This window comes from Copadichromis virginalis, linkage group LG12, assembly GCF_057382275.1.
Source record: "Copadichromis virginalis isolate Kocher_CV1m ecotype Utaka linkage group LG12, C_Virginalis_male_GT1.1, whole genome shotgun sequence".
Classification (NCBI taxonomy): Eukaryota; Metazoa; Chordata; class Actinopteri; order Cichliformes; family Cichlidae; genus Copadichromis; species Copadichromis virginalis.
Genome location: NC_140629.1, coordinates 29,870,718 through 29,888,822, shown reverse-complemented (window position 1 = coordinate 29,888,822; position 18,105 = coordinate 29,870,718). Strand labels below are relative to the sequence as shown.

Sequence of the window (18,105 nt, the reverse complement as noted above, 5' to 3'; positions counted from 1 at the left end):
GTGCAGTTTTTAATTTGAAAACAACTGAGTGTTCACCCCGAGGCCAGCAGAAGAGGAAAATGCCAACCATTGCAAACCGCAGTGTCATAAAAATTTCAAAGCATCCCAGATGGTCGAAAACTAAGCAGATGGAGCGCAAAACTGCACCATCCTTTTTTGTCAGGCTTGACACAAGTTACCAGCAGCAAAGTGCTGTAAAATGATTTGTTTAAAAGAAAGAAAGAAATCTGCTTTTACTACCAAAATTGTGATTTGTACGTTTGCAAAAGGGCCTGAGAGCCTTTTGAAAAAGATTGGTGCTTATATGTCTGATCTCTTATAAAGATAATGTACTTAATGGACGGAAAGTAGTTTTTATAGAACGATAAAGAAGAAAACATTCATAAAAAGGACAGAGTAATGAATTCTTGCCTGTGTAAACTTGCGTTGCATTCTGCTCCCTGGTTCTTGTCACTGAGGTGTCGAGTGTCTGTTTTTGTGCTCTCTGCAGTATCTGAACATTTTGGAAAACTGCTGTGGAATGAGGGAGGGGTCCATTTTGATTCTGTTACGGGATATTTGTAAGTATTTGGTTTCACCGCCATCTCCATCATGACTACGCTAACCTTTTAAATTGTCAGTGTGAAAGACTGATAGATTAGCTGGGAGTGTGATCTGTTCTCTGTAGTAGGGAGGAAATGGTGCTGGTAAGTATCGTGATGTCATCACTGACTATAAACCGCCATCCTCTTAGTCACCGTGGCCCGAGATCATACTCATAGCAGGGCTTACGTCAACAATCAGACCCCCATGCTCTTTGGTTTAAACATTATACATGAATACTAACATCAACATGCACTCTGTGTTTGTCTCTGTATAAACGACTTTGAGCTAAGAAACAAATAATATGGATTAAAGATATCTCGAGTGCATATTTCACTCAAACACGTGCGCATAAGTGGACACAGACATGCAGAAACTCCTTTTCCTGTGACCACTTTGTGGACATTTCCTGATAATGAGTGATCCACTTTAAACTGTTTCATGAGCGAAAGCAGTGGCCCAGTCATGTGTATCCACACCCACAAAGTCGCACTCACTCACACGCCCCAAACTTATGTTCCGCTTCAGTCACCTCTTTTTGTTGACACACCCGCAGGTTAATCACCCAATTAAAAGTGATATTAGAGTTTCAGCTGCGCTGCCTGTTACGCTTTAATCTTTTACAGTTGATGTTTAAGACTTGATCAGGTGTTTCAAGACTAACTAATTAAATTGTTTATTAAACTATTTTATTGGTTTATTAAAAAGAATGTTTTTATTGATCTTTGGTGGTTTAACTTCTCACTTTGCTGTAGTAAAGTATGAGTGTGTCCCAGTGTGGGTCACAGATTTCAGATCAAATCCACAGCATGTTCCACACATGCACTGCAGCCGTGAAGGTTATGACATTAGCAGATCTTATTGTCTGGCATTTTCTGAAGTTTATATATGAAACCCATATAATAGAGACAGCCGAGCCACCATTATGCCACCCATTGGTTTCAAGGCTACAGATTTTTAAGCTTAGCATTTTAGGTGGCTGCCATGTGGTTTTTGGTGCCAGATATGACTTTGTTTGGTAGAAAAACAAGGTTTTTTAGAGAGCTGCATAAATTGTACATCTAAAATTCACAGCTGCACATGCCTTCTTTTGGTGCCAAATTAGAGGTTAATTAATTATTAGAATTTGACTAACCAAATCTTCTTGGACGGGCTATACACCTGAGAATACAATTTTATCCATCCATCCATCCATCGTCATCCGCTTTGTCCGGGGTCGGGTCGCGGGGGCAGCAGCCTAAGCAAAGAGGCCCAGACCTCCCTCTCCCCAGCCACCTCCTCCAGCTTGTCCGGGGGAATACCAAGGCGTTCCCAGGCCAGCCGAGAGATATAATCTCTCCAGCGTGTCCTGGGTCTGCCCCGGGGCCTCCTCCCGGTGGGACATGCCTGGAACACCTCACCCAGGAGGCGCCCAGGGGGCATCCTTGTCAGATGCCCGAACCACCTCAGCTGGCTCCTTTCAATGTGGAGCAGCAGCTGCTCTACTCTGAGCCCCTCCCGGATGGCCGACCTTCTCACCCTATCTCTAAGGGAGAGGCCAGCCACCCTTCGGAGGAAGCTCATTTCTGCCGCTTGTATCCGCGATCTCGTTCTTTCGGTCACTACCCACAGCTCGTGGCCATAGGTGAGGGTAGGGATGTAGATCGACCGGTAAATTGAGAGCTTCGCTTTTACACTCAGCTCCCTCTTCACCACGACGGACCGGTGCAACGTCCGCATTACTGCAGCTGCAGCCCCAATCCGTCTGTCGATCTCCGGCTCCCTTCTCCCATCACTCGCAAACAAGACCCCGAGATACTTGAACTCCTCCACTTGGGGCAGGAACTCAACCCGGAGTGGGCACTCCACCCTTTTCCGGCTGAGAACCATGGCCTCAGATTTGGAGGTGCTGATCCTCATTCCCGCTGCTTCACACTCGGCTGCGAACCGTTCCAGTGCGAGCTGGAGGCCTTCACCCGATGAAGCCAACAGAACCACATCATCTGCAAAAATCAGAGATGAGATTCTGAGGCCACCAAAGCGAAAGCCCTCCGCCACTTGGCTGCGCCTAGAAATCCTGTCCATAAAAATTATGAACAGAACCGGAGACAAAGGGCAGCCCTGGCGAAGCCCATCACCCACCAGGAACGAGTCCGACTTATTGCCGGCAATGCGAACCAAGCTCTTGCAACGGTTGTATAGGGATCGAATGGCCCGTAGCAATGGGCCAGACACCCCATATTCCCGCAACACCTCCCACAGGACACCCCGAGGGACACGGTCGAATGCCTTCTCCAAGTCCACAAAACACATGTAGACTGGTTGGGCAAACTCCCATGCACCCTCAAGGAGTGCGAGGAAGGACGCTAGCATCAACTAGCTAGCCGGTCGTCACGGCAAAGCTACAAGAGCGTCTCTCAGCATGGGCCCGAAAAAAGTTCTGTCAGCCGAGGAAGGAGACGATATTAAGAAGTCGCTGGAGTTTATGACAGAGGAGATTTCTACTGTCAAACTGCAGCAGAAAGCCATCCTGGACCTGGTTGAGGAAGTTAAGGCTCTCCGCATCCAGAACGCCGAGAAGGATCGGCGGCTGGCGTACCTGGAGAACAGAGTGGCGGATTTGGAGCAGTACACCCAGATGAACGATGTTATCATCACGGGGCTTCGCATCAAACCCCGGTCATACGCCCGGGCGGTCGCCACTGACAATGTAGGAGGGCCAGGAGAGGAAGATGTCAACTCCACGGAGCATCAAGTGGTTACCTTTCTACGGTCCAAAGGTGTGGAACTGGATTATAACAACATTGAGGCTTGCCACCCTCTACCCCGAAAAAATGACAGTGACAAACCAGCCATCATTGTGAGATTTGCAAACAGAAAACAGCACTGTTAAAACAAGGAAAGAAACTGAAAGGATCCGATGTCTTCATGAACGAACATCTGATAAAAAGAAATGCGGACATTGCCAGGAAAGCACGTTACTTGAAGAAACAGGGAAAAATTCAAAATACATGGACCACCAACTGCAAAGTATTCATTAAACTCAATGGAACACCGGAACAAGCCAAAGTGTTGGTCATCAGAAATATGGAAGAGCTGGACAAATACTGAGGTCAACTTACTCTGGAGGTATGAATACACATGTGACGTGACACACAACACAACACATGGCACAGTCCAAAAGAACTTCATCTGCATCCGGCAACAATATCAACATAACTCATTGGAATTCTCTTTATGATAATCTGGAACTGAGAACATTTCGATACACAGACCATAATGTTCTAGACTTAGAAAAGGATATAGACCCGGAAAATAATTTCTTCTACAACATCAGCTGTAACTGCTGCTACTTCACTGATGAACAGTTTAAGCACACCATCAACACGGAAAATAAATTATCAATAATCCATTTTAATAGCAGAAGTCTGTATGCCAACTTCAACAATATAAAGGAATATCTAAATGAGTTGACAAATCCATTTGGAATTATTGCCATTTCTGAAACATGGATCAATGCGGAGAAAGGAATGGACTTTGGACTGGAGGGATATGAAGTGAATTTTGTAAATAGAAGGAACAAGAGTGGAGGGGGAGTAGCTGTGTATGTGGATAAAACCCTAAACTACAAGGTGGTAGAAAGTATGACAACTGTAATTGATAATTTACTAGAATGTATAACAATTGAAATTTATAAGGAAAAAGAAAAAAATGTAATAATTAGCTGTATATATAGAACACCTGGCTCTAGTATTCAAGTATTTAATGACTTCATAGAGGAAATATTCTCTAAAACAAATCAAAAAGTTATGTTTATCTGTGGTGATTTTAATATTGACCTGTTGAATCCAAAAAAGCATAAAATGACTGACGAATTCCTAAACACTATGTACAGTTTGAGTTTACATCCTAAAATAACCAGGCCTAGCAGAATTACACCACATTGTGCCACCTTACTTGACAATATTTTCACTAACAATATGGAAAACAACATTGTGAGCGGAATATTAATTAATGACATCAGTGATCACCTACCAGTTTTTGCAGTTTATGACACTAATTATAAGAAAAATCAGCATGAAGAACAACTGAGATACAGACGTGTAAGGACTAGAGATGGCACGATACCACTTTTTTATGTCCGATACCGATATCATAAATTTGGATATCTGCCGATACCGATATGAATCCAATATAGTGTTTTTTAATCAACAAAACTGTTTTTTAAATATCTTGCTGCATTTTGTATAAGTTCATACTCAAGTTTAAAACAACAACTACACTAAAGCTATTCTGTTATACCTGTATGCAAAAAAAAATATTTCATAGTTCAGCAATACTGATCAATCTAATAAACTTAAACCTACACCATCCTCCCTATTCTGGTATTTTAAAGAGTACTTAGCATAAATATTAAGCAACCTAACTAATAGGGTTCCAACTCCCAGCAACAACAAAAATAAATAAATAAAAAATAGGGAACCACCCCTCACGCTCCACCTCATGATGCTTAATCGCCGTAATCAACCTTAATTTGATGCAGTGTGAAAAAAAATGCACAGAAATCAATTATTTTTCAAGAAATATTAAATAGATTCAACATCTTTCTTCGACAGAATTGCAGACTGCACAGATGGTACCTTCCCAAAGGAAAAAGTACTATAGCTTACTAGGGTATATATATTAGACTTAATAGTTACTATATACAATAATGGACTTCTATTCATTTTGCATCAAATTAAAACTTTGGGTGTCAGATAATTATTTATTAAAAGCTAGACATTTTAAATGAGAATAAGAAAGAAAAGTATGTCTTTGTGCCCCCTTTTCCCAGTTAATGCCCTATCGGCCCCCCTGGCTAAACTTTGCTAGATCCGCCCCTGCACAGTTACCAGCCGTCAGCTACGTAGAAAAAGATCCTGGAGTAGAAAGTAAGATTAAATACATTCTAACAACAGCTGATCAAGCTTAAACGTGCTGCTGTTGTTCAGCCGCTGGTTTCCTCTTTCTGGTGCAAAGTGGGCCAAAAGCAAACTAGAGACACGGACTCGCGACAGAAAAGCCGATCAGCTGATCGTTAAGCAGTTTCATGATTGAAGTAGCAGCAAGAAGAGGCAGTCGTTTGTTAAGCTTAACGCAGGAATGCTTTACAAACATTCAGAGATGGACTTACACACTTGCTTTACTTCTCTCGGGATAACTTTGTCGGAGATGAAATGCCGGGTTGCTAGCGAAGCTCCAAATGCTATCCAGACCACCGACAGGTCCTGCATGCCACAGCCGCTCTATCACGTGATGCATACTGCTCCGACGTGCTAACGTTCTGAGGTGAGTTACGGCGTGTTGCAAGTTTTGTGAGGTGCTTTCGTGATATTTAATGGATCGGATTACATTTTTTATTTTTCTCCGATATCCGATCCAGTAATTTAGGTCAGTATCGGACTGATACCGATACGTAATATCGGATCGGTCCATCTCTAGTAAGGACAGAAGAAACTATGACTGCATTTAAGAACGATCTATTAAATCAGGACTGGGACAATGTGTACAAAGAAGCTGATATTGATATTGCATATGGCATATTTTTAAGAATATTCATGGAGTTGTACGATAAAAACTGTCCAACAATAAAATACAACAGAAAGCACAAATATTCAGATAGACCATGGCTCACTAAGGGTTTACAAAATGCATGTAAAAAGAAAAATACACTCTATAGGGAATACCTAAAACAAAGAACAAAAGATGCTGAAAATAAATATAAAAAATACAAAAATAAGTTGACCAATATTATACGTGTATGTAGAAAGGAGTATTATAGTAAAATATTGAACAACAATAAACATAATATGAAAGGAATATGGGATGTTTTAAACGGTATCATTAAAAATAATTCTGGACAACAAAGTTATCCTCAATACTTTATCGATAATGGCAATATTATGGAAAACACTGCTGATAAGGTCAACAGCTTTAATCATTATTTTGTAAATGTTGGACCAAAACTGGCAGAACAAATTCCTAAGTCACTGCCATCAGTAGAATGTAGTGAAAACCTGATTGATAGGAACCCTAACTCAATGTTCCTCACATCAGTGGAGGAAAAAGAAATAATTGACATTGTACACATGTGTAAATATAAAACATCTACTGATTGTAATGATATTGACATGAAAATCGTCAAGAAGGTCATTGAAGGAATTGTAGGACCTCTAACATATATTTGCAACTTATCATTTCAGACGGGAAAAGTGCCAAACAAAATGAAAATAGCTAAAGTTGTGCCGCTGTATAAAACTGGGGATAGACGCCACTTCACAAATTACAGGCCTGTTTCTTTACTACCACAATTCTCCAAAATCCTAGAAAACCTGTTTAATAAACGATTAGACAAATTCTTAGATAAATATAAATTACTCTCTGACAGTCAATATGGATTCAGATCAAAAAGATCAACATCTTTGGCATTAATCGAATCAATTGAGGAGATTACGAATGCTATAGATCAGAAACAGTATGCAGCTGGAGTATTTCTGGATCTCAAGAAAGCATTCGACACAATCAATCATGACATATTAATTAATAAACTGGAACGGTATGGGATTAGGGGGGTTGTACTGCAATGGGTGAAAAATTATTTAAGTGACCGGAAACAATTTGTGAAGCTGGGTGTCCATTCCTCATCATGCTTGGACATTGCTTGTGGTGTTCCACAAGGCTCTGTACTGGGTCCAAAATTATTTATTATTTATATAAATGATATTTGTAAGGCATCTGATATATTAAAATTAGTATTATTTGCAGATGACACAAATATTTTTTGTTCTGGGGGGAATCTAAAGGAGCTGCTGGATACAATTACTTCAGAAATGTGCAAAATTAAAAAATGGTTTAACAGGAACAAACTATCGCTAAATCTAAGTAAAACTAAAATTATCTTATTTGGGAATTCCCTTAGAAATGCACAAGTGCAGATTCATGTAGATGGTGTGGAAATTGAAAGAGTACTTGAACATAAGTTTCTTGGTGTGATTATAGATGATAAATTAAACTGGAAGTCTCATATAAATCATATACATAACAAAATTTCAAGAAGTGTCTCAATCTTGAGTAAAGTAAAACACATTCTGGACCACAAATCACTCCACATTCTCTATTGTTCCCTGATTGCACCGTATTTGAATTACTGTGCAGAGGTTTGGGGCAATACTTACAAATGTTCGCTATCATCAATCTTTATATTACAAAAAAGGGCCATAAGGATAATCCATAAAACTGGTTACAGAGATCATACAAATCCACTATTCTTAAAATCAAAAATTCTAAAATTCACAGATCTGGTTCATTTTCTCACAGCACAAATTATATATAAAGCAATAAATAACCTGCTTCCTGACAATATTCTAAAAATGTTTTCTAAAAGGGAACGGGGATACAATTTGAGGGGGGAATTAAATTTAAAACATCCTCGTATCCGTACAACATTAAAGTTTTTGCATCTCTGTGTGTGGAGTGAAGCTGTGGAACAGACTAAGTAAAGATATGAAGCAATGTCCAAGCATGGCGCAGTTTAAAAAGCGGTTTAAGGATATGGTTTTTACAGGGTACAGGGAAAAGGTAGAGATTTGATAGGGTGTTCTTGTCTAATATTTTCATGTGTGTGCGCATGCACGGGTTTGTTGGTATATATCAGGGCTGCCCAATCCCAGTCCTCGAGAGCTACTATCCTGCAGCTTTTAGATGCATCCCTACTCCAACACAGCTGAATCAAATGGTTTGATTACCTCTTCAGCATGCCATCGTGTTTGGCAAAGGCCTGATAACAAGCCATTCATTTGATTTGGGTGTGTGGGAACAAGGATGCATCTAAAAGCTGCAGGACGGTAGCTCTCGAGGACCGGGATTATATATATATATATATATATAATGCTCTCACAGCTAGAGATTGACGAGGTACAACACAAATGCTACGGCAAGGAGGAGTCAGGACGCCAGGTCAGGGGGGAGATATCATCACCCCCACCCGAGATTGGGTACATAGCCCCAAGTGCGATAGGAGAAGGATCGTTGAGTGCGAGAGGAACTGACCTGAAAAATAGGATCATGGCCAAGCTTGAAACCTGGATCCCGCGTAGCCGGTTACCAAGATTACGTGAAGTTCCCTCAGAAGGTCTGCTAGATGATGTTAATGCAGCACTACGGGCAATACCTACAACCACGATTACCGACACTAACAAGCTGATCTACAATACGGCAACAGTGATCAGTGAGATGCTTGGCTACAAGTTGAACAGCGACAAGGGGCAGTACCCTCCATGGAGAAGGAGGCTAGAGGGCAAGATCAAAGTAGCACGGAGGGAGGTTAGCCAACTAACGGAGTTGCAGAAAGGTGCGACAAAGAAGGTGCATAAGAAATACAGCAAGCTGTCCATACCTGAGGCCTTGGAAACTGCCAAGCAAAGACTCACAGCCTTGGCCAGCCGCTTGAGGAGGTACACCAGAGAGATAGAAGGCAGGAGAATTAACCAGCTGTTCTCCACAGAACCAGCAAAGGTGTACTCTCAGTGGCAAGGGAACAATAAGAGAACAGCACCACCAAGGCTGGAGACGGAGCAATACTGGAAGAGCATATGGGAGAAGGATGCAACCCATAACGGCAATGCTCAGTGGCTAGAGGATCTGAGGGCTGACCACAGTGACCTCCCTGAACAGGGTCCAGTAACCATCACAGTGGCAGATATCCAAGAAAGGGTCTCCAGTATGAAGAGTTGGACAGCACCAGGGCCCGACATGGTTCACGCCTACTGGCTGAAGAAGCTGACTGCACTCCACGAGCGTCTGGCAGCACAAATGAACCAGCTGCTAGTTAACGAGAGACACCCGGAATGGCTAACCGAAGGTCGGACGGTCCTGATCCCCAAGGACCCCAAGAAGGGACCGGTCCCCTCCAACTACCGACCAATAACCTGCCTCAGTACTACATGGAAGCTCCTGTCAGGCATCATATCGGCTAAGATGAACAGGCACATGGGTCAATACATGAGCGGGACACAGAAAGGAATTGGCAAGAATACCAGAGGCGCAAAACACCAGCTACTGGTAGACAGAACAGTCAGCCGAGACTGCAAGACCAGACTGACCAACCTGTGCACTGCCTGGATTGATTACAAGAAGGCCTATGACTCAATGCCCCACAGCTGGATACTGGAATGCCTAGAATTGTACAAGATCAATGGGACCCTAAGAGCCTTCATCAGGAACTCAATGGGGATGTGGCGTACAACACTAGAGGCCAACTCCAAGCCCATAGCACAAGTCACCATCAAGTGCGGGATCTACCAAGGAGATGCTCTGTCCCCACTGCTGTTCTGCATAGGCCTGAACCCCCTCAGTGAGATCATTAACAAGACTGGCTACGGATACCGACTACAGAACGGAGCAGTTGTCAGCCACCTCCTGTACATGGATGACATCAAGCTGTATGCCAAGAGTGAACGAGACATCGATTCACTGATCCACACTACCAGGCTATACAGCAATGACATTGGAATGTCGTTCGGACTGGAGAAGTGTAGTCGGATGGTAACAAAGAGAGGGAAGGTAGTCAGAACTGAGGGGATTGAACTACCAGAAGGCAACATTGCAGACATAGAGGACAGTTACAAGTACTTGGGGATCCCACAGGCGAATGGGAACCATGAAGAGGCCGCTAGAAAAGCTGCAACCACCAAGTACCTGCAGAGGGTCAGGCAAGTCCTGAGGAGTCAGCTGAATGGTAAGAACAAGATCCGGGCCATCAACACGTACGCCCTGCCCGTGATCAGGTACCCTGCTGGGGTAATAGGCTGGCCAAAGAAGGAGATAGAAGCCACTGACATAAAGACAAGAAAGCTCCTTACCATGCATGGAGGGTTTCACCCCAAATCCAGCACCCTGAGGCTGTACGCTAAGCGGAAGGAAGGGGGCCGGGGACTGGTGAGTGTCAGCACCACAGTCCAGGATGAGACAACGAACATCCAAGAATACATTAGGAAGATGGCCCCAACTGACCGAGTGCTCAGTGAATACCTCAGGCAGCAGAAACCCGAGGGAGACGAGGAACCATCATGGAAGGACAGGCCCCTGCACGGTATGTACCACCGGCAGATAGAGGAGGTGGCTGATATCCAGAAATCCTACCAGTGGCTGGACAAAGCTGGACTGAAAGACAGCACAGAGGCACTAATCATGGCAGCACAAGAACAAGCTCTGAGCACAAGATCCATAGAGGCTGGGGTCTATCACACCAGGCAAGACCCCAGGTGCAGGCTGTGTAAAGATGCCCCAGAGACAATCCAGCACATAACAGCAGGGTGCAAGATGCTAGCAGGCAAGGCATACATGGAACGCCATAACCAAGTGGCCGGCATAGTGTACAGGAACATCTGTGCCGAGTATAACCTGGAAGTCCCGAGGTCAAAATGGGAGATGCCCCCAAGGGTGGTGGAGAATGACCGAGCTAAGATCCTGTGGGACTTCCAGATACAGACGGACAAAATGGTGGTGGCTAACCAACCGGACATAGTGGTGGTAGACAAACAGAAGAAGATGGCCGTAGTGATCGATGTAGCGGTTCCGAATGACAGCAATATCAGGAAGAAGGAACACGAGAAGCTGGAGAAATACCAAGGGCTCAGAGAAGAGCTCGAGAGGATGTGGAGGGTGAAGGTAACGGTGGTCCCCGTGGTAATCGGAGCACTAGGTGCGGTGACTCCCAAGCTAGGCGAGTGGCTCCAGCAGATCCCAGGAACAACATCGGAGATCTCTGTCCAGAAGAGCGCAGTCCTGGGAACAGCTAAGATACTGCGCAGGACCCTCAAGCTCCCAGGCCTCTGGTAGAGGACCCGAGCTTGAAGGATAAACCGCCCGCAGGGGCGTGCTGGGTGTTTTTTTTTTTATATATATATATATATATATATATATATATATATATATATATATATATATATATAATTAATTGTAGGTTGTGTATCCTTCAGGTGTTAATGGGGTTATTGAAAATGTGTATATGTGTGTATATACGTATGTATGGATAGATAGAAACATATATGTGTATATATTTTTAAAAAAAAATTACACATAACATAATGTAATTGCAAGGAGGTATTTCTGTAGTCTATTGATACTAGATAGTGGAAAAGGGGTGGGATTAAATAAGCTTATGCTTCTTCCTGCTCCTTTTTGAACATGGACGTTATTTGGAGTTGTGGTTGCTCGTTTTCCTTTTGTTTGCTTTGTTCATTTGTCTCTTTTAATTCTATTTTTTTTAATACTTTTTCAACATGTTCAAAATAAAGATTCAATCAATCAATCAATCAATCAAGTATCCTGGAGAGGATAAAGAGCTGGTCCAGTGTTCCGCGACCAGGACGAAAACCGCATTGTTCCTCCTGTATCCGAGGTTCGACTAACGGACGAACTCTCCTTTCCAGCACCCTGGCATAGACTTTCCCAGGGAGGCTGAGGAGTGTGATCCCCCTGTAGTTGGAACACACCCTCCGGTCCCCTTTCTTAAAGATGGGGACCACCACCCCGGTCTGCCAGTCCACAGGTACTGCCCCTGATCTCCACGCAACATTGCAGAGGCGTGTCAACCAGGACAGCCCTACAACGTCCAGAGCCTTCAGGAACTCGGGGCGGACCTCATCAACACCAGGGGCTCTGCCACCAAGGAGTTGTTTAACTGCCTCAGTGACCTCGCCCCCGGAAATTGGCGGGTCATTCCCCTCATCCCCAGACTCTGCTTCCTCCTCGGAAGACGTGTCAGTGGGATTAAGGAGGTCCTTGAAGTATTCCTTCCACCGCCTGACAATTTTCTCAGTCGACGTCAGCAGCGCTCCGCCAGCACTATACACAGTGCAGGTAGAACACCGCTTTCCCCTCCTGAGACGTCTGACGGTTTGCCAGAATCTCTTCAAGGCAGTCCGAAAGTCTTTTTCCATGGCCTCTCCGAACTCCTCCCACACCCGAGTTTTTGCTTCAGCCACTGCCCGAGCCGCATTCCACTTGGCCTGTCGATACCTGTCGGCTGCCTCCGGAGTCCCACAGGCTAACCAAGCCCGATAGGACTCCTTCTTCAGCCTGGTGGCTCCCTTCACCTCTGGTGTCCACCATTTGGTTCGGGGATTACCACCACGGCAGGCACCCACCACCTTGCGGCCGCAGCTCAATGCAGCAGCTTCGGCAATGGAGACGCTGAACATGGTCCATTCGGACTCAATGTCCCCGGTCTCCCTCGGAATGCTGTTGAAGCTCTGCCGGAGGTGTGCGTTGAAGATCTCGCGGACTGGGGCCTCTGCTATACGTTCCCAGCACACCCTCACTACGCGTTTAGGTGCACCAGGTCTGTCCAGCGTCCTCCCCCGCCAACTGATCCAACTCACCACCAGGTGGTGATCAGTTGACAGCTCAGCCCCTCTCTTTACCCGAGTGTCCAGAACATATGGTCGCAGGTCTGGTGATACGATTACAAAATCGATCATCGACCTACGGCCTAGAGCGTCCTGGTGCCACGTGCACTTATGGACACTCTTATGTTCGAACAGGGTGTTCGTTATGGCCAAACTGTGGTTAGCACAGAAGTCCAATAACAGAGCACCGCTTGGGTTCAGATCAGGGAGGCCGTTCCTCCCAATCACGCCCCTCCAGGTCTCGCTGTCGTTACCCACTTGAGCATTGAAGTCTCCCAGCAGGACAACAGAGTCTCCAGGTGGAGCACCCTCCAGCACCCCCCCCCCCCCCCCCCCCCCCCCCCCCAGGGACTTTAAGAAGGCTGGGTACTCTGAACTGCCACTCGGCGCATAAGCGCAGATGACAGTCAGGACCCGTTCCCCGACCCTAAGGCGCAGGGAACAAACCCTCTCGTCCACCGGGAAAAACCCCAACGTACCGGCAGCAAGCCGAGGGGATATTAGGATACCCACCCCAGCCCGCCGCCTCTCACCAGGGGCAACTCCAGACTGAGACAGAGTCCAGCCCCTCTCCAGGAGACTGGTTCCAGAGCCCAAGCCATGCGTAGAGGTGAGCCCGACTATATCTAGCCGGTACCTCTCAACCTCACGCACTAACTCAGGCTCCTTCCCCACCAGAGAGGTGACATTCCATGTCCCTATTGCCAGTCTTGGCAGCCAGGGGTCAGTCCGCCAGGGCCTCCGCTCCTGGCCGCCACCCGACACACAATGCACCCGACCCCTATGGCGCCTCCTGCGGGTGGTGGGCCTGCGGGAGGATGGGCCCATGTCTCCTCTTCGGGCTGTGCCCGGCCGGGCCCCATGGACTAAGGCCCGGCCACCAGACGCTCGCCCTCGGGCACCCTCCCCGGGCCTGGTTCCAGGGCGGGGCCCCGGTAACCCTATCCCGGGCAGGGTAAACTGATCCCTCGGTGTCCTTTTCATAAGGGTCTTATGAATCGCTCTTTGTCTGGTCCCTCACCCAGGGCCAATTTGCCATGGGAGACCCTACCAGGGGGCAAAAGCCCCCAGACAACATAGCCCCTGGGATCCCTGGGACACACAAACCCCTCCAATACAATTTTACTTGTTCAATAACTCCAATGAAAATCTCCCAAAAAGGCATTAGCTCTAAGTTACCCACAAAAGTAAGACCAAGGGGAAAGAAGATAAAGTCGCTTTTGGAACCAACCTCACCAAACGTTACTCCTCGCTTCACTTTTCAGTCCTGGAGGTTGTTGTGTAGTGAAGAAAACTGCATATCAGCAGGGCGTGTGTAGGAATGAAATTCACTAGAACTTTTCCACTAAAGAGGAAAGTAGCTTTTAGGAAGTTTGCATTACGTAAAAATAATGTGCCTCAAACCCAGTCCCAGGGGGTCACAGGCTAGTGTACTCCCAGTGCTGGTCCCAAGCCCAGATAAATGGGAGGACCATGTCAGGAAGTGGAAGAATCTGTACCAGGTCATATAAGGAGATTCATTCGCGGTGGAAACCCCTCGGGGAAATAAAGGTACTTTGGGCTGCTCCCTTATGTACACAGTTTGGACCTCAGCACCTGAGAAACACAGTTTTGTGATTGGAATTATCTGTTATCACTTTTCATATGCACAAGTATGAATATACACTTTTAATGTCTTTAATATAATAATGTTAATTGACGTAATACCAACTAAAAGCCTTTCAGTTTTCATTATAGTTCTGTCTTCCATACAGCACTGTACTCTTACATATAAAAGTGAACCATGAGCCTCTGATAAACTTACTAACATTCCTCTATATCGTCACGTGCTGTGCTTTTTTCCATCAGCTGTAATGCATGCAACTACAGTTTTACATTCTTACTTAATTGTGACTGTTGTTGCTTTTTGTCCCACAGCTTCAGCTTTAACCTACCTCCATAAGAAGAGGATCATTCACAGGGATCTGAAACCAGAAAACATTGTGCTGCAGCAGGGAGAGAAGAGAGTGAGTTAAAGACCCAGTGAAGCCCTTTGGTGGGATAAATACACCCAAACCACATTAAAGAGGCTTTTTGCCTCTATGTGGTTTGTATTGAATTAGTACAAAACACTTGCCTCTGTTATGTGCATTTATCCTTGTACTGAATATTTAATGTGGAAAGTCCATTTTTATACTTGAACTTGGAGTTACAAGGAACCTTTGGGATCGCCCTACTGCTTAGCTTCCTCTACGGGCCTCTCTTTTATTTTGTCCATTATGTAATAAATCATTGCTTGTTATCCTCCTCCGCCTCTGCAAAAGGGTACAGGAAAGTCAAGAATGTTATATAACCGAGGGCAGACATATTAAAGATGTTATAGATGCATGTTTATGCAAAGACTATTGTTTATAGAATCCAAGCCAAATTTAAGTTGGCTCGGATTCTGTTAAGTTTATAGATTTGCATGAACACTTGTTTTCCTCATGCATGGTAGAGAAACTGTAAAATTGGAATACAGGCTTGGTTTATGGCTTGGAAGTTATTAAGGTACAAGTTGTTGATTTTTCTCACTCATGTAGTCACTCAGCATTTAAAGGAACATTTCAGCATTTTGGGAAATATATTTATATTCTTTCTGTCAGAGAGTTAGATGAGGAGTTTAATGCTGCACTCATATCTTTGTATTAAATATGATGCCAGCTGGCTCATAATACTAGAAATGAGGGGAAACGTGAACCCTAGCTCTGTTGGATACTAAGAAAATCACCACTAACGATCATGTTATACATTGTTGATCCCAAAAGATATACAGTATCAACATTAATTTGCAGTTCTGTGAAGGTTGCATGACTATTTCTCGGATTTGAGCACTTATCAGACAGCTGCATATGAATGTGCTAATGATGCAAAAAAAAAAGCTTAATAACTTTCATTAAACCTTGAGTGGAGCTATCATGCTTTTCCCTTTTGTTTGGCATACATGTACTGTTACATTGGTGGACGCTGGTGTTAAACATGGGCAAATGAAATTATGAAGTCAGTGTCTGTAAAAGTAATCTCTGTGATCTGAACACTCCATTTTGCTCTGTAATACAAGAAAGAGAGGGTATACCTTTTATTATGGACCATGTCAGGCCCACCCACCTACATCCTGTTTAAACCTTCTGTTTTTAAGGAAGCAGTGAATGAACAAAAGGTTTGCCTTAAATGTTTCAAACAGTGGATGATCTGTTTACGATAAAGAAGTGTTATTTTGAACTGTGAATCATACAAAGGAACTCTACAAGAGTTCAAGAATAAAACGTATGTAGCCGTCTGTCTGTAATTTTAAGAACAAATGATTCTAACTAATAACACTTTTCTTCTTTCCCCTCACTCCTAATCTCAGTTGATCCACAAGATTATAGATCTCGGCTATGCTAAAGAGTTGGACCAGAGCAGTCTTTGCACATCATTTGTGGGAACCCTGCAGTACTTAGTAAGTACTAACAGCTAAAACTGTTACAGCACCCTCCTCATCACATTAGCTGAACCTTAATGCTTTTTCTTTCACTTCTTTCAGGCTCCAGAGCTCATAGAAAGGCAGAGGTACACGGTCACTGTGGACTACTGGAGCTTTGGGACTTTGGTGTTTGAGTGTATCGCAGGATTTCGGCCTTTCCTGCCAACGTGGCAACCTGTTCCCTGGTATTGCCACATTTGAAATGCTCCTATATCTGAAGTTGTCATTTGTTCTATATTTGCATCAGTTAAAATAAGAAAGCGTCCAGAAAATGTTCACTATTTCAGCTTAATATATATAATATGACCAATTAATCTCAAATCAAAAGAAAAAGAACTTGGAAACAATGGAAGGAAATTTTAAAACAACAAACCTGCAGAACCAGCCTATCATTCCTTTTTAGTCTTTATTTCGGCAGTCTGGGTCCATACTCGAGCTTAATAACTTAAACAATGTTGTTATCTAGGGTTAAGCAATGATAAGCTTTGTTGCAGATAAATATTATTTTTCCGTAACAAGATTTTAACACAGTGAATATAAAAATAAGTAACAGTTGTCCAAGAATTGCAGGATGTCACTTGTGCCAATACCAGTGCGGCTTGTTTCTCACTCTTGCGATGAATGAATAACATGAAACTCTAGGGATGTCTGCTAAATAGAGAGGAAAAATACTCTTCCCATTGCTGGAAAACCTAAGTGTTAGTGTCCAGTTGCAACCAAAGTGAAGATAAAATAGAAAAAGTACTGCACTTTTAAGAGAATAAAATATTAAACTAAATTGTATACAATTGATTTTTATGTTTTAGGCACAACAAACTCAGGCAGAAGCTGGACAATATTATTATTGTCTACGAGGACCTCACTGGGGACGTCCGCTTTTCCGAACACATCCCTCAGCCCAACAACCTCAACAGGTATGTTCATACAGGACAGACACATGAAAGTGCTGGATTTAAACTCATGTATCTCAGTCTAATGCAATAACTGTTTGGCAGTCTGTTATTAGAGAAGATGGAGAGGTGGCTGAAGCTGATGTTAAAGTGGTCTCCTCAGGAGAGAGGCAAAGACCCCAGTGCTACCCCCAGCGACTGCTTCTCCCAGCTGGAGCTCTTATTGCAAATCAAGGTTAACAGAGAAATTAATTGATTTATTTGACTGATTTATACAACAGTGTCCCTGCATTACATAAATAACCTCAGGGACTCATAATAGTGCTATAATTAAAGGAAACTTCTGCTCAAATTTTACAGGATGTGAATCTTTAAAAAAATAATACTACTAATAATAAATTTATGTAACATTCACTTGTTTAGTCTTATGCTTTTGGATCTCCTCTGTTCCCTCAGCTGGTTCATGTCTTGAACATGTCGTCTGCAAAGATTCTCACTTATTCAGTATCCGATGATGAGACGGTGGCCAACCTGCAGCTAAGAATAGAAAAGGACAGCAACATCCCTGCAGCCAATCAGGAGCTGCTGCTCGAGGCGGGGTTGGCCTTGGAGCCTCATGCGTTGGCCACACAGTGCGCCGTAGATTACGCAGTAATTTCCAACAAAACAAAAACACACTCCTTTCACAGAATATTCTACATGTGACTATGAAAATGTATTG

General features: G+C 44.0%; 1 protein-coding gene across 1 annotated transcript in view; it reads left to right on the top strand.

The window, feature by feature from the left end:
* Positions 1 to 18,105, top strand: part of ikbkb (inhibitor of nuclear factor kappa B kinase subunit beta) — a 39,015-nt gene that overhangs the window by 13,061 nt on the left and 7,849 nt on the right. The window contains exons 5-11 of the mRNA XM_085475945.1: positions 491 to 560; positions 14,928 to 15,016; positions 16,381 to 16,470; positions 16,555 to 16,679; positions 17,301 to 17,408; positions 17,490 to 17,619; positions 17,841 to 18,035. Coding sequence (XP_085332071.1) covers positions 491 to 560; positions 14,928 to 15,016; positions 16,381 to 16,470; positions 16,555 to 16,679; positions 17,301 to 17,408; positions 17,490 to 17,619; positions 17,841 to 18,035 — 807 coding nt within the window. The remainder of the gene's footprint in view (positions 1 to 490; positions 561 to 14,927; positions 15,017 to 16,380; positions 16,471 to 16,554; positions 16,680 to 17,300; positions 17,409 to 17,489; positions 17,620 to 17,840; positions 18,036 to 18,105) is intronic.